The sequence below is a fragment of the Pongo pygmaeus genome, chromosome X (assembly GCF_028885625.2).
Source record: "Pongo pygmaeus isolate AG05252 chromosome X, NHGRI_mPonPyg2-v2.0_pri, whole genome shotgun sequence".
Taxonomy (NCBI): Eukaryota; Metazoa; Chordata; class Mammalia; order Primates; family Hominidae; genus Pongo; species Pongo pygmaeus.
In genome coordinates, this window is record NC_072396.2 from 49,451,189 (window position 1) to 49,467,065 (window position 15,877).

Consider the following 15,877-nt stretch of genomic DNA (forward strand, 5'->3'; position numbering starts at 1 on the left):
CTAGGGCTCCTATTCTTGTCACTTGCTTTGGAGCCAGTTTGAAAGACTGGCCTAGCCCATGCCTAGGGGCCCTAAACTGGGATTCCAGCTCACAGCACCTGTCTTAACCATTTCAGCAGTGGAAACCACTTATTTACCTTCTCCATCTCACTAATATGGACAAACATCAAGCACTGATAAAACGCAGGCCCTAATAGAATTCACTTCATTATTTGGAGGATAATGATCAAAAAAAGGTCCCTTTTCCCACTGACATGCTCAGAGGGTGGGATTCTCTCACAGGCCAGGTGCTGTCATCCACAAAGGATGGGTGAAATAACTGGGGTCCTCAAGTCACGGTCTAGCCACACCAGCTTCTCCCAAGTACTAACCAGGCTTGACCCTGCTTAGCTTCAGAGGTCAGACAAGATCTGGCATGTTCAGGATGGTATGGCTGTAGACCAGGCTGGGTTCTGGCCAGAGCTGTTGCACTAGGCAATGCTGCCAGAGATGAGGAGGCATCAGGGCAGTCATCCCCTCTGCTGTTTGCCCCAAGAATGCCATACAAACCTGGGTATGACCCTTAAAAGGCTCCCATCACCCCCAGTATTGGGGGGAAGCTGACTATTCCTCAGATGAGAGCCCAGTCACTTGAAGAACAGGACAAGACTATTCTGTGTCTAGGGGGCTCAAGCACTGTGTGTGGGTCTAACGAATGCATTTTGTGGAAATGGGCTCAGACTCCCCGAAGGGCCATCCAACCTATGGGAGTGTCTGGCCTTCTGAGGTCCTGAAATGTCTCTTTTGTCAGTAAACAGCTAATACCCTCTGGGATGCATTCTGTGATTTATGAGCTCAGGTGTTTGAAGGACCAGACAAGCCAATTCTGTGGATAGTAGTTTGGGACCTCTGAGACACAGAAGAGTCCTTTCTGTGAAAAGGAGGCTCAGATACCCTGAAAGGCAGAAACCTCTAATATTCCTCTAGGATACTTGGGGTTTCTGGTTCCTGCAAAGATGGCAGACAGCACAAGTTACTGATTCCTTTGCCCGAAACCAACTCTGGAGAAACTAGAGAGGGAAACATGGGTTCCAGAAATTGCAACATAGCAATGAGAGACCCATGGGGAAATGGAAGGCTGTCTTTAACTGGTGTGTGTTTTGACGGGCGGATGGCCAGAGGCAGTAAATAGAGGATAGGTTAGGGAAAAAGAGATTTAAGTTCTGGCTCTCACCTCTCCCCTATATTGCCTTGGGGAGGTCCTTGTTTGCCCCCTTCATTGCATTTATCATCCAAACCACTGGTACACATGTCTGGGGGACGAGGATCAGGGCAGCAAGGGCCCTGCAGGGGAAAGAAATAGGCAGCCAGAGGAAATCAGTCCTCCACCTCTCCCCCTTCAGACACCCAGGCTGGTGGATTACACCTAAGGAGACAGCCACCTCTTTTTTTTTTTTTGAGACAGTCTTACTCTGTCACCCAGGCTGGAGTGCAGTGGCGTGATCTCAGCTCACTGCAACCTCCGCCTCCCAGGTTCAAGGAATTCTCCTGTCTCAGCCTCCTGAGTAGCTGGGACTACAGGCGTCTGCCACCACGCCTGGTTAATTTTGTATTTTAGTAGATAAGGGGTTTCACCTTGTTGTTCAGGCTGGTCTCAAACTCCAGACCTCAGGTGATCCGCCCGCCTCGGCCTCCCAAAGTGCTGGAATTACACGCGTGAGCCACCGCACCCAGCCAAAACTGGCACCTCTTAAAGCGGTTTTCCTCTGACGGTTTAAAGATGAACCCCAAGCTAAGGGGATTGTCAGGTGTCCAAAGGGCAAGTGAGCAGGATAACTGCTTCTGTGGTACCTGTGGCTGTCCAGCCTCTGGCTCCTCTCCCACACATCCTTTTACCCCTGGAGCTCCAGGTCATTAAGCTGACTCGAGTCGGGCCTTCAGCCTTTCCTCAGTACGTTCTGTCAGCCAGGAGAGCGGATAATTTCAGGGGCATGTAAGTTCACCACCAAAATAACCAGATACCAGGGCAGTATGACTTCCACCAAAGAAAAATAAACTGGACATTCTCTAGTGCTGGATAACAAATTATCCCAAACTTAGCCACTTAAAACATCACAGTTTCTGGGCTGGGCATGGTGGCTCACGCCTGTAATCCCAGCACTTTGAGAGGCAAGGCGGGCAGATCACCTGAGGTCAGGAGTTTGAGACCAGCCTGGCCAACATGGTGAAACCCCGTCTCTACTAAAAATACAAAAAATTAGCTGGGTGTGGTGGCGCACCTGTAGTCCCAGCTACTTGGGAGGCTGAGGCAAGAGAATCGCTTGAGCCCAGGAGGCGGAGGTTGCAGTGAGCCAAGATTGTGACCCTGCACTCTAGCCTGGGTGACAGAGTGAGACTCCGCCTCCAAAAAAAAAAAAAAAAAAAAACACAACAACAAAAACCATCACAGTTTCTGAGGGTCAGGAATCTGAAAGCAGCCTAGCTGGGTAGTTTTGACTCATGGTCTCTCCTGACGTTTTACTCAAGTTGGCAGCCAGGACTGCAGTCAGCCGATGGCTTCACTTGGCTGACAGACCCACTTCCAACATGGCCCACTCACCGGGCAGTTGGCAAAAGGCTTCAATTTCTCACCACCTGAGCATCTCCGTGGGGCTCCTCACAACATGTCATCCTAACGAGCAGGTGAGACCGTGACCAAGACGGAAGCCACAATATCTATCTTAACCTCAGAAAAGACAGACCATCACTTCTGCTGTATTTTATTGGTCACATAGACCAACCCTAGCACAACATGGGAGGGGACTATACAGGGCGTGAATACCAGAAGGCAGGAATCATGGGGGGCTGTATTGGAGGCTGGCTCCTACACTGGGTAACATATAATATCTGAAGCAGAAGTATTGAGACAGATGAAAAATTTTAAATAAACATAATAAAAACTATTAGAATATAGGGCCGGGCGTAGTGGCTCACGCCTGTAATCCCAACACTTTGGGAGGCCGAGGTGGGTGGATCACAAGGTCAGGAGATGACACCATCCTGGCTAATACGGGGAACCCCCGTCTCTACTGAAAATAGAAAAAATTAGCCGGGTGTGGTGGCACACGCCTGTAGTCCCAGCTACTTGGGAGGCCGAGGCAGGAGAATCGCTTGCTTGAACTAAGGAGGCGGAGGTTGCAGTGAGCCGAGATCACACCACTGCACTCCAGCCTGGGCGACACAGCGAGACGCCGTCTCAAAAAAAAAAAAAGATTAGAATACAAAACAGGAACTAGAGATTATAAAAAGGACCCCCAAAAATGTTAGGTGTGAGTATGATGGTAGAGAAAAACAAAACAGCCCAGCGTGGTGGCTCACGCATGTAATCCCACCACTTTGGGAGGCCGAGGCAGGAACATCACTTGAGCTCAAGAGTTTGAGACCAGCCTGGGCAACGTGGCAAAACCCCATCTCTACATAAAATACGGGTGTGGTGGCGCACCCCTATGGCCCTGGCTACTTGGGAGGCTGAGGTGGGACAATCACTTGAGCCCAGGAGGTTGAAGCTGCAGTGAGCTGAGATCGTGCCATTGCACTCCAGCCTGGATGACAAAAGCAAGAACCTGTCTCAAAAAAATACAAATAAAAAAACTGTAAATGGAGAATATGGAATGAGATGTCCCAGTAGTAATTACAAAAATATTTGAAACACAGAGACCCTCATTGGATTAAAGAAAAAAGTCCAACAGCATACACACACACAAAGATTTAGAAATGTTGAAAATGAAAGGATGGCAGGGCGCGGTGGCTCACGCCTGTAATCCCAACACTTTGGGAGGCTGAGGCGGGCGGATCACGAGGTCAGGAGATCAGGAGATCGAGACCATCTTGGCTGACATGGTGAAGCCCCGTCTCTACTAAAAATACAAAAAATTAGCCGGGTGTGGTGTCGGGTGCCTGTAGTCCCAGGTACTCGGGAGGCTGAGGCAGGAGAATGGCGTGAACCCAGGAGGCGGAGCTTGCAGTGAGCCGAGATCGCACCACTGCACCACTGCACTCCAGCCTGGGCAACAGAGCGAGACTCCATTTCAAAAAAAAAAAAATTAGCCAGGCGTCGTGGCGGACGCCTGTAGTCCCACTGTAGTCCCAGCTGCTCAGGAGGCTGAGGCAGGAGAATGGCGTGAACCCGGGAGGCAGAGCTTGCAGTGAGCCGAGATCAGGCCACTGCACTCCAGCCTGGGCGACAGAGCAAGACTCTGTCTCAAAAAAAAAAAAAGAAAATGAAAAGATGAAGAAAGGATATGGCACATTAAAAGCCCAAAGAAAGCTAAGATAGCTATCCTAATAGCTAAGAAAATAGGTCGGGTGCAGTGGCTCTTGCCTATAATCCCAGCACTTTGGGAGGCTGAGGCAGACAGATCACTTGAGGCAAGGAATTCAAGACCAGCCTGGCCAACATGGTGCAACCCCGTCTCTACTAAAAATACAAAAATTAGCCTAGAATGGTGGCATGTGCCTATAATCCCAGCTACTCAGGAGGCTGAGGCAGGAGAATCACCTGAACCCAGGAGGCAGAGGTTGCAGTGAGCTGAGATTGTGCCTCTGCATTCCAGCCTGGGTGACAGATGGAGACTCTCAAAAAGAAAAAAAGAAGTTGGTAAAAGAGAGAGGAACAAACCCAAAGGATTGAGTCATGGAGGAAATAATATAAGGAAGGAAAAAGATACAATAGAGAATTGTAAAGTAATAATAAAGATTAACAGAATAGGCCAGGCGCGGTGGCTCACACCTGTAATTCCAGCACTTTGGGAGGCTAAGGCAGGCCTATCACTTGAGGCCAGGAGTTCAAGACCAGCCTGGCCAACATATGAAACCCGTTTCTTCTAAAAATACAAAAATTAGCTAGGCATGGTGGTGCATGCCTGTAGTCCCAGCTACTCAGGAGGCTGAGGCAGGAGAATCGCTTGAACCTGGGAGGCAGAGGTTGCAGTGAGCCAAGATTGTGCCACTGCACACCAGCCTGGGTGACAGAGTAAGACTCCATCTCAAAAAAAAAAAACAAAAAAACACCAGGCACAGTGGCTCAGGCCTGTAATCCCAGCGCTTTCAGAGGCCGAGGCAGGCGGATCACTTGAAGGTCAGGAGTTTGAGACCAGCCTGGCCAACATGGTGAAACCCCGTCTCTACTAAAAATACAAAAAAAAATTAGGTGGGCGTGGTGGCTCACGCCTGTAATCCCTGCACTTTGGGAGGCCAAGGTGGACAGATCACCTGAGGTCAGGAGTTCGAGACCAGCCTGACCAATATGGAGAAACCTCGTCTCCTAAAAATACAAAATTAGCCGGGTGTGGTGGCGCATACCTGTAATCCCATCTACTCGGGAGGCTGAGGCAGGAGAATCATTTAAACCTAGGAGGCAGAGGTTGTAGTGAGCTGAGATTGCACTCCAGCCTGGGTGACAAAGTGAGACTTCTCAAAAAAAAAAAAAAAAGCTGGTACTTTGAAAATAATTAATAATGATAGACCTTTGCCAAGACTGATTTAAAACAATGCAATGCAAAATGCATAACAAAGGAAAATTATAGATACAAAAAGGCTACAAATTGTAAGCTAATACACTTGAAAAGATAGATGAAAAACAAAAATTTCAGGAAACATTAAAATGTGCTCAAATGAATGCAAAAAGAAATAGAAAGCTTGAATATAACTTGAATATACAATAAATTTTAGGAAAAATTAAAATGATAATCAAAGATACCCCATCTTATTGTAATAAACAGCCTCAGGCCCAGCCCCAGACGGTTTTGCAGATTATAGTTCTATCAAACTTTCAAGGAACTGTAATTCCCATCTTATACAAATTGTTCCAGAAAATAGGAAAAGAGAAAAAGCCATACACCTCATTTTATGAGACTAAAATAGTCTTGATTCTAAAACCAGATAAGGAAAATACTAAACAATAAATTTATAGACCCACTGGACTTATGAATATAGATGCAAAAATTCAAATAAAATATTAGCTACCTGAATTCAATAGTGCATTTTGTTTTAAATCATAAGTAGGGTTTATCCCAGGAATACAATTGATCCAAATTAGAAAATTAGTGAATGCAGGCCGGGTGTGGTGGCTCGCGCTTGTAATCCCAGTACTTTCAGAGGCTGAGGTGGGCAGATTACGAGGTCAGGAGTTCGAGAGCAACCTGGCCAACACAGTGAAACCCCGTCTCTACTAAAAATACAAAAATCAGCTGGGCGTGGTGGCGGGTGCCTGTAGTCCCAGCTACTTGGGAGGCTGAGGCAGGAGAATGGCGTGAACCCAGGAGGCGGAGCTTGTGGTGAGCCAAGATTGCGCCACTGCACTCCAGCCTGGGTGACAATGCGAGACTCCCTCTCAAACAAACAAACAAAAAAAAACAATGACAAAAACAACTAATAGGACTAATAAGAGAGTTCAGCAGCCAGGCGTGGTGGCTCACACCTGTAATTCCTGCACTTTGGGAGGCTGAGGCGGGTGGATCACCTGAGGTCAGGAGTTCGAGACCAGCCTGGCCAACATGAGGAAACCCCGTATCTACTAAAAATACAAAAAATTAGCTGGGCATGGTGGCACGTGCCTGTAATCCCAGCTACTCAGGAGGCTGAGGCAGGAGAATCGCTTGGAACCCGGGAGGTGGAGTTTGCGGTGAGTCAAGATCGCACCACTGCACTCCAGTTTAACAATAGTAAAACTCCATCTTAAAAAAAAAAAAAAAAGGGTTCAGCAAGGTTTCCCAATACAAAATCAACATCAACCTGTAAAAATCAAAAGCATTTCTGTATAGCAGCAATAACCAACAAAAAAATAAAGTAGGAATGAATTTAATACAAGAGACCTCTATTTTAAAGAATTTAAACTCTAACAATAGAAATCAATCTGAATAAAAGAGAGACATTTTATGCTCTTTGCTGGAAAGATTTTGGTAATACATAAGTTATTTTTAACAAATTATCCCAAAACTTAGTGGCTAAAACAATACACATTTATTATTTCACATGGTTTCGGAGAGTCAGGATTCTGAGAGTGGCTTAACTGGGTGGTTCTGACTCAGAGCCTCTCATGAGGCTACAATCAGGATGTTGGCCAGGACTGCAGTTATCTGAAGGCTGGGATCCACCTTTAAGAAGGCTTGCTCACATGGCTGTTGGCAAGAGGCCTTACTTTCTTGCCACCTAGATCCCTCCATAGGTCTGCTCATGACATACCAGCTAATGTCCCACAGAGTGAGCAGTCTGTGTGACAGAGAGCAGGAAGCAGATGTGCCTTTTACAACCTGATCTTGGAAATGACACACTATCACTTCCACCTCATTCTGTGCTTTACAATTGAGTCACTAAGTCCAGCACACATGCAAGTGGAAGGGAGTTAGGCTCCAACTCTTGACGAGTGCAGTATCAGAGTGTGACCATATCTTAAAACCTCCACAGTTAATATTATTAAGATGTCATTTTGGCCAGGCATGGTGGCTCACACCTGTAATCCCAGCACTTTGGGAGGCCGAGGTGGGTGGATCACCTGAGGTCGGGAGTTTGAGACCAGCCTGACCAACATAGACAAACCCTGTCTCTACTAAAAATACAAAATTAGCCGAGCATGATGGTGGGTGCCTGTAGTTCCAGCTACCCAGGAGGCTGAAGCAGGAGGATTGCTTGAACCCAGGAGGCGGAGGTTGCAGTGAGCAGAGATTGCACCATTTTACTCCAGCCTGGGCAACAAGAGCAAAACTCCATCTCAAAAAAAAAACGTTATTTCTCCCAAAATGTAAAAATTCAATGCAATCTCAATAAAACTTCCATTACTTTTTTTTTTTTTAATGTTTTGAAACAGGGTCTCACTTTGTTGCCCAGGCTGGAGTGCAGTGGCACGATCATAGCTCACTGCAGGCTCCAACTCCTGGGTTCAAGCGATCCTCCTGCCTCAGCCTCCCAGGTAGCTGGGATTTGGGCGTGAGCCACCATGCCTGACCTCATTACTTCTTTTTGTTAGAACTGCAATACACTTACATTAGAATTTAGAATACTAATGAATCATGGACAGCTAAGACAGCCTTCAAAGAAAGAGTTATGATGGGGATTTGCCCACTAGATATTAAGACATATTAAAGGTGTTAGTAATAAAAGGGGAAAAAAAAACAACAAACCTATATTGGCCCAAGAGCTAAGAAGTAGACCAATTAGAAGAGAAGGCCGGGCACGGTGGCTCACGCCTGTAATACCAGCACTTTGGGAGGCCGAGGCGGGCAGATCACAAGGTCAGGAGATCGAGACCGTGGTGAAACCCCGTCTCTACTAAAAAATACAAAAAAAAAAAAAAAATTGGCTGGGTGTGGTAGCAGGCGTCTGTAGTCCCAGCTACTCGGGAGGCTGAGGCGTGAACCTGGAAGGCAGAGCTTACAGTGAGCTGAGATCGCACCACTGCACTCCAGCCTGGGCGACAGAGCGAAACTCTGTCTCAAAAAAAAAAAAAGACCATCCTAGCCAACATGGTGAAACCCCATCTCTACTAAAAATACAAAAATTAGCTGGGCGTGGTTGTGCGCGCCTGTAGTCCCAGCTACTCAGGAGGCTGAGGCAGGAAAATCACTTGAACCCAGGAGGTGGAGGTTGCAGTGAGCCAAGATCACGCCACTGCACTCCAGCCTGGCGACAGAGTGAGACTCTGTCAAAAAAAAAAAAAAAGCTCAGAAGTCAGGTACAATAGTGCTCCCCTGTAATCCCAGTTACTCAGGAGGCTGAGTTGGGGAGAATGCTTGAGGCCAGGAGTCAGCCTGGGCTCATCTCTTAAAAACAACAATAACAACAACAAAACCAGCAACAAACCACCTCAGAGACAGACCCATATATCTGTGGAACTTGATACATGATAGAGGTGGTAAAACACACACAGGGATGGGACAGATTGCTTAATAGATGGTGATGGGGCATCTGGCTCATCACACGGAGAAAAATAAAATTGGAGCTCTATCTCATATCGTATACAAGGACGAACTCTACATGGATTAAAGACCTAAATGTGGCCAGGCGCAGTGGCTCATGCCTGTAATCCCAGCACTTTGGGAGGCCGAGGCGGGCAAATCACTTGAGGCCAGGAGTTCAAGACCAGCCTAGCCAACATGGCGAAAACCTGTCTCTACTAAAAATGCAAAAATTAGCCAGGCGTGGTGGCACACACCTGTAATCCTAGCTACTCAGCAGGCTGAGGCAGGAGAATCGCTTGAACCCAGGAGGCGGAGGTTGCGGTGAGCCGAGATAGTGCCATTGCACTCCAGCCTGGGCAACAAGAGTGAAACTCTGTCAAAAAAAAAGAAAGAAAGAAAGAAACTGTAGGGGAACATTTTGTGACCTGGGGAAGAGAATGATTTCTTTAAAAGCACAGACCAGGCCGGGCATGGTGGCTCACGCCTGTAATCTCAGCACTTTGGGAGGCCGAGGAGGCGGATCATGAAGTCAGGAGTTTGAGAACAGCCTGACCAACATGGTGAAACCGCGTCTCTACTAAAAATACAAAAATTAGCTGGGCATAGTGGCACACGCCCGTAATCCCAGCTACTCAGGAGACTAAAGCAGGAGAATCACTTGAACCTGGGAGGCGGAGGTTGCAGTGAGCTGAGATCACGCCACTGCACTCCAGCCTGAGCGACAGAGTGAGACTCCGTCTCAGAAAAAAGCACAGACCATAGGGGGAAAAATGATTATATCAAAATTATGGATCTTTATTCAACTAAGTTTACTGCTTACAAAGTTAATAACACAAATGCCAGAGCTGGAGAGGCTATTTCCAACACCTAAGGGATTAATACTGAGACTATGTGAGGAATCCCTGACAATCAACAGGAAGATAAATATGGGAATTACCCCAACAGGAATATGGATGTACTGTATTCTGTATGTTAGCAAATTTGGTCTGTGTTGGGCAAATTCATTCTATGGATAAGAAATTTAGCCTCTGAGGGCAAACTAACTTATTCTTCATTGATGTGGTGCTCAGAAGTGAAAAATCTGTCAAATCCATTTATTGTAAAGGTGGCCAAGACACTGAAGACCAAATTGTGAACAGTGGGCTCAGACACTACTTGATTGGGATAAGTCTATTGTGTATTGTGAAAGTCCCTTCTGTGAATCAAGGGCTCAGTTACTTTTTTTTTTGAGACTGAGTCTTGCTCTGTCGCCCAAGCTGGAGTGCAGTGGCATGATCTCAGCTCACTGCAACCTCCACCTCCCGGGTTCAAGCGATTATCCTGCCTCAGCCTCCTGAGTAGCTGGGACTACAGGTGCCTACCACCACGCCCGGCTAATTTTTTTTTTTTTGTATTGTTAGTAGAGACAGGGTTTCACCATATTGGCCAGGGTGGTCTTGAACTCCTGACCTTGTGATCTGCCCACCTCGGCCTCCCAAAGTGCTGGGATTACAGGCGTGAGCCACTGCGCCCGGCAAGGGCTCAGTTACTTTCGAAGAGAGCAAAAATTGCTCTGTGGATTGGGATTTACAACCTCTGAAGATCGTAGCATCCTGTTTTGTTTTGTTTTGTTTTCACCCAGGCTGGAGTGCAATGGCGTGGTCTCAGCTCACTGCAACCTCCGCCTCCCAGGTTCAAGCGATTTTCCCGCCTCAGCCTCCCGAGTAGGTGGGACTACACGCACGTGCCACCACACCCGGCTAATTTTTTTTTTGTATTTTTAGTAGAGATGGGGTTTCACCATGTTGGCCAGGCTGGTCTCGAACTCCTCAACTTTGGCCTCCCAAAGTGCTGGGATTACAGGCGTGAGCCACCGCGCCCGGCCAGCATCCTGTTTTGTAAAAGCCATCTCAGGCAGTCTATTGGTGGGAAAATTAAGGGGCTGGCTTCACACCAGCAGTCAGACAAGGGTGAGGGCTGAAGTCAGAGATGAGATGGAATGACGCCAGGGAAAAGGGTCCCATGACAGGCTGCTAGATGTTGAGCACAGAGGAGAAAGAGTAGGAGTCAGGGTCAAACCTTAAAACGTTGGATCTGACATCATGGACTGTGAAGGGTGATGACATCAGTGACGGTGGGGGATAAAATGTCAGGCCTTTAAAGGGTATGAGGTTAAAGAACTAGGTGAAAGAGGTTAACATCAGAGAATGGCAGGGACCTAGAGGAAGACGACTACGATGGTGAGGAAGACATCAGATCCAGCGGGGGAAATAATGGCAAGGACGGGAGGATGATGTCAGGGACGGCAAGTAGTATGAGACTGAGAAGGTTCCTTTGTGGAAGGGATCAAGGCAGCTCAGCCGGTTGTGGGGGGGATGCTGACGTTTAGGGTGCACCAGCTGTGCAAAAGTCGACCCCATTTCCGGAAACACCCCATTTCGCAGAGAACACTGCTCCCTTCGCTTTGCTGTCCCTTCCTCTCCCCACCACTCCGCCCCTGCTGGCCTCAGCCAATCAGCACGCACGCCGGGACGCGCAAGGGGAACGTTCCGGGCGTTCTCGCTACGTACTCTTTATCAATCGTCTTCCCGCGCAGCCCCATCCCTGTTTTCTGTGCTCCTTCGAGCTTGCTGTTTGTCCGGGTTTTTTACGTTTTAATTTCCAGGTAAGTTGCGTATGCCCTGCGGGACGGCGGCTCCTCGCCACATACGCGCCACGCCGGCCGTGACCGGGGAATAGCGAGTGGGGAGAGTAATGGCCGCTGACACGTAGGCTTGGCTTTCTCTGGGGCGGGCGGGTCCCGTGCTCGGAGGTGAAACATTTCGGTTGGTGGGAGGCCGGCGCGCTGTATCTGAATGTGAGGCCTACCGGGAGGGACTGGTGGCGTCGGTGGTGGCAGTGACCACGCGACAGCCGACACTTGCTTTCCTTATCCCACGTGGCCGCCGCCATTTTGTTCTGCCGGCGTTGAGGGAACGCAGGGATGTTCCGCGCTTGCGCAGTGGCACAAAATGACGGGCGTGGAGGCTGTGAATGTGAGAGCATGCGCAATGTGGCCCCCTAATGGTGGCTGCGCTGAGCCAGCTCCGCAGATTACCACCTTATTGGCCGCCTTTCTCAGCTTGTCTGTAGTTACCCATATTTTGTTCCTCTTTCTTGTCTATTTTATGTGTTTCTCTGCCTTCCCTCTCGCTGTTTTCTCACGTCTCCATTTTCTTCCTCCTTCCTGCCACCATTCTTGATGTTCTTCCGACAGGACTTGAACTGCCATGTCCTCTGAAGAAGGAAAGCTCTTCGTGGGAGGGCTCAACTTTAACACCGACGAGCAGGCACTGGAAGACCACTTCAGCAGTTTCGGACCTATCTCTGAGGGTGAGACGGGCCAGACTCACAATGGGGGTTGGTGAGAGAAAGTCTGGGATCCTTGCATTTCAAGGAGTATTAACTGAAAAGTTAGGACCCACGCCTCCAAATTCTTTTTCTTCGTCAGCCTATGGTGTAGGCTAAGGATGAGGGGAACCGTCTTCGGGATTGGTGGGAGGGCTCCGTTTTCCCTACCTACGCCATCTCCTTTTCCGGCCACCCTTTGCCACTTAACCTTTGGGGTGCTGACTGGTCCACATTGCTCCATCTTCTCTCCCTCTCACAGTGGTCGTTGTCAAGGACCGGGAGACTCAGCGGTCCAGGGGTTTTGGTTTCATCACCTTCACCAACCCAGAGCATGCTTCAGTTGCCATGAGAGCCATGAACGGAGAGGTGGGGCCTCCTATCTGCAGAGGGACCTTGCCCCCATCTGCGGCTTCCTTCATTCTTTTTGTTTTTCCCTCTGTGTCTGCTCGGGGCAGCGTGGCCACCAAGCCCCGCAGTGCCCACTCACAGGAGCATGACTGCCTTTTGTTCTAGGGGGTGGAGGGCAGCGGCAGACAGAGCCTGGCCGCCTGGGAGGCGACGACTGGTCCTGCATGAGGCCGAGAAGCCACCTGTGGATGGTTGACCTGCCTTGGGCTTAGGTAGTAGAGTCTGCAGACCTGTGGGCCTGGCCCGGAGAGGACCTCGTGAGTCTTCTGACATGGACTCTGAAGCCTCAAACCAAGAGAGGTGTCTGTCTAGCCCTGATAGTCGGGCAGCTTAGAGGAGTGGGGAGGAGAACTCAGCCTGAGTTCAGTCAAGATGTAAGTAGTAGCAAGGGGAACATGGTGCATTCAGGTCATTTTGTGTGGGATTCTATAGCTCCTGATGAAGCCATTCTGGGGTAAAGGAGCTTATTCTGGAACATGGCACCCAGAACCTGGTGCCCAGCAGGAATTTTTGGCCTCTTTTGCCCACTTACCCTTGTCTGCTCTTCCCTCACCATTGCCCTGACTGACTGCCAACCCATCCTCCTTGTGTCTCCCACACTTAGTCTCTGGATGGTCGTCAGATCCGTGTGGATCATGCAGGCAAGTCTGCTCGGGGAACCAGAGGAGGTGGCTTTGGGGCCCATGGGCGTGGTCGCAGCTACTCTAGAGGTGAGTGCAGTGATCGTTTTGATCATGGGGTGAGAGGGAGAGTTGCCTATGTGTGGACAACTGCCATTTAAATATTTTTCTGCTCTAGGTGGTGGGGACCAGGGCTATGGGAGTGGCAGGTATTATGACAGTCGACCTGGAGGGTATGGATATGGATATGGACGTTCCAGAGACTATAATGGCAGGTGGGTAGCCAAGGGCCTGGAATGTTCTGCTATTGCTTTCCTCTCCTTAAGAACTCAGCGCCTGGGTGTTTATGCATACCACACCTTGCTGTTACTAATGTGTGCCTAAAAGGAGTATGAAATTTAGCATTTTAAGTTAATTGTGTGGTCATATAGTTGCGACATGGTAAAGTATACTATATATGTTGTGCTGTGTGGGTTATATAACTATATTGCTTTAACATGTAATACGATTTAATATACTGCGTATAAATTGTATGCCATAAAACTGTTCACTGTGATACTCATATGCTTAACATATCCTGTTTTTGATATGTAAGGTTTACATTATGACCCATACTATAAAACGTGATGCATATAATTAATGACAGTGGTGTATAATGCAGTCCCAGAAAACTTTCTTGTGTTTCTTTTTCCCCCCAGAAACCAGGGTGGTTATGACCGCTACTCAGGAGGAAATTACAGAGACAATTATGACAACTGAAATGAGACATGCACATAATATAGGTGAGACTTGGATATCAGCATTGAGTGAACCTGTTTGTCACACTCTGTCGTGACCCTCTCACCTTTTCTGGCAAGACTGTTCTGCATTTCTGCTGCCCTCATACCTCATCCAGCCAACCTACCAAACATTCCTAGCTAGGCCTTCCTTGCTCTCAGGTGCATGTCAGAGCAAGTTTGCTAGGGGGTGGGATCTGAAAACCCATCTCCTATAAATCTGCTCTTGTGTGGGATGGAGGAAATGAAGGTGTGTCCCTGTTGTCCAACCCTCAGCATCTTCATCAGCTCTAGGAGGTGAGCATGTTGTCAGCTGTTCCTTCTTGACATCACAATTCTCCCCCTCTTGCTGTTCTCAGATACACAAGGAATAATTTCTGATCCAGGATCGTCCTTCCAAAATGGCTGTATTTATAAAGGTTTTTGGAGCTGCACTGAAGCATCTTATTTTATAGTATATCAACCTTTTGTTTTTAAATTGACCTGCCAAGGTAGCTGAAGACCTTTTAGACAGTTCCATCTTTTTTTAAAATTTTTCTGCCTATTTAAAGACAAATTATGGGACGTTTGTAGAACCTGAGTATTTTTCTTTTTACCAATTTTTTAGTTTGAGCTCTTAGGATTATTGGAGCTAGCAATAATTGGTTCTGGCAAGTTTGGCCAGACTGACTTCAAAAAATTAATGTGTATCCAGGGACATTTTAAAAACCTGTACACAGTGTTTATTGTGGTTAGAAAGCAATTTTCCAAATGTACCTATAAGAAATGTGCATCAAGCCAGCCTGACCAACATGGTGAAACCCCATCTGTACTAAACATAAAAAAATTAGCCTGGCATGGTGGTGTGTGCCTGTAATCCCAGTGACTCGGGAGGCTGAGGCAGGAGAATCGCTTGAACCCAGGAGGCGGAGGTTGCAGCGAGCCAAGATTGCGCCACTGTACTCCAGCCTGGGCAACAGCGAGACTCCATCTCAAAAAAAAAAAAGGAAATGTGTATCAAGAACATGATTATCCAGGGGTATTTTCTAATTCAGATCATCAAACTGATTATATAGAAGAGTTGGCTTTAAAATGTTTGCAAATGTCTTTTTTTTTTAATACTGGAAGAAAAAATATTCTGTTGTGTTTCATACAGTGCTTAGGATGTCTTTCACAGAGCTTATTAAAAAGATGAAACCTGAGAACAAACTGCTTTTTTCTTACTCAGCCCAGTTTGCAAATTAAAAATGGGGGCAGAGGTGGGCGGATCACCTGAGGTCAGGAGTTTGAGACCATCCTGGCCAACATGGCAAAACCCCGTCTCTACTAAAAATACAAAAGCTAGCAGGGCATGGTGGCGGGTGCGTGTAATCCCAGCTACTCGGGAGGCTGAGGCAGGAGAATTGCTTGAACCCAGGAGGCAGAGGTTGCAGTGAGCTGAGATTGTGCCACTGCACTCCAGCCTAGGTGACAGCAAGACTCTGTCTCAAAAAAAAAAAAAAAAAATGGGGGCATATCAATGAGAGGGAGGCTTGGAGAATATTTGGTTGGTGGGTGGGCAGGGACTGCCAGAGGGTTAGGTGTACATTGAGGCCTGAGGCCTGCTGGAATTGGGTTTCCTAAACTGGTCTCAGTCCCATTATTCTGAGAACGTAAGCACCTAATCTCATGGCGTGAGCTAATCCCTATCATAAATAGTGGTACCAGTTCATTCCTTCCCCTGAAATGATGGGGGTTGGGGAGAGATGCACTGAACTCATCTTTGTGTATGAGGGCCGTGAGAGAGGCCTGGTTTGAAAACAATGCTAGGAGC

General features: G+C 47.8%; 1 protein-coding gene across 1 annotated transcript; it reads left to right on the forward strand.

The window, feature by feature from the left end:
• Nucleotides 1–11,326: 11,326 nt before the first annotated feature.
• Nucleotides 11,327–15,273, forward strand: RBM3 (RNA binding motif protein 3). Its single transcript, XM_054470599.2, has 7 exons — nt 11,327–11,556; nt 12,148–12,263; nt 12,541–12,647; nt 13,294–13,399; nt 13,488–13,584; nt 14,008–14,091; nt 14,445–15,273. The coding sequence occupies exons 2-6, from the start codon at nt 12,161–12,163 to the stop codon at nt 14,066–14,068; spliced, it is 474 nt and encodes a 157-aa protein (XP_054326574.1). The 5' UTR covers nt 11,327–11,556; nt 12,148–12,160; the 3' UTR covers nt 14,069–14,091; nt 14,445–15,273.
• The last annotated feature ends 604 nt before the right edge of the window (nt 15,274–15,877 follow it).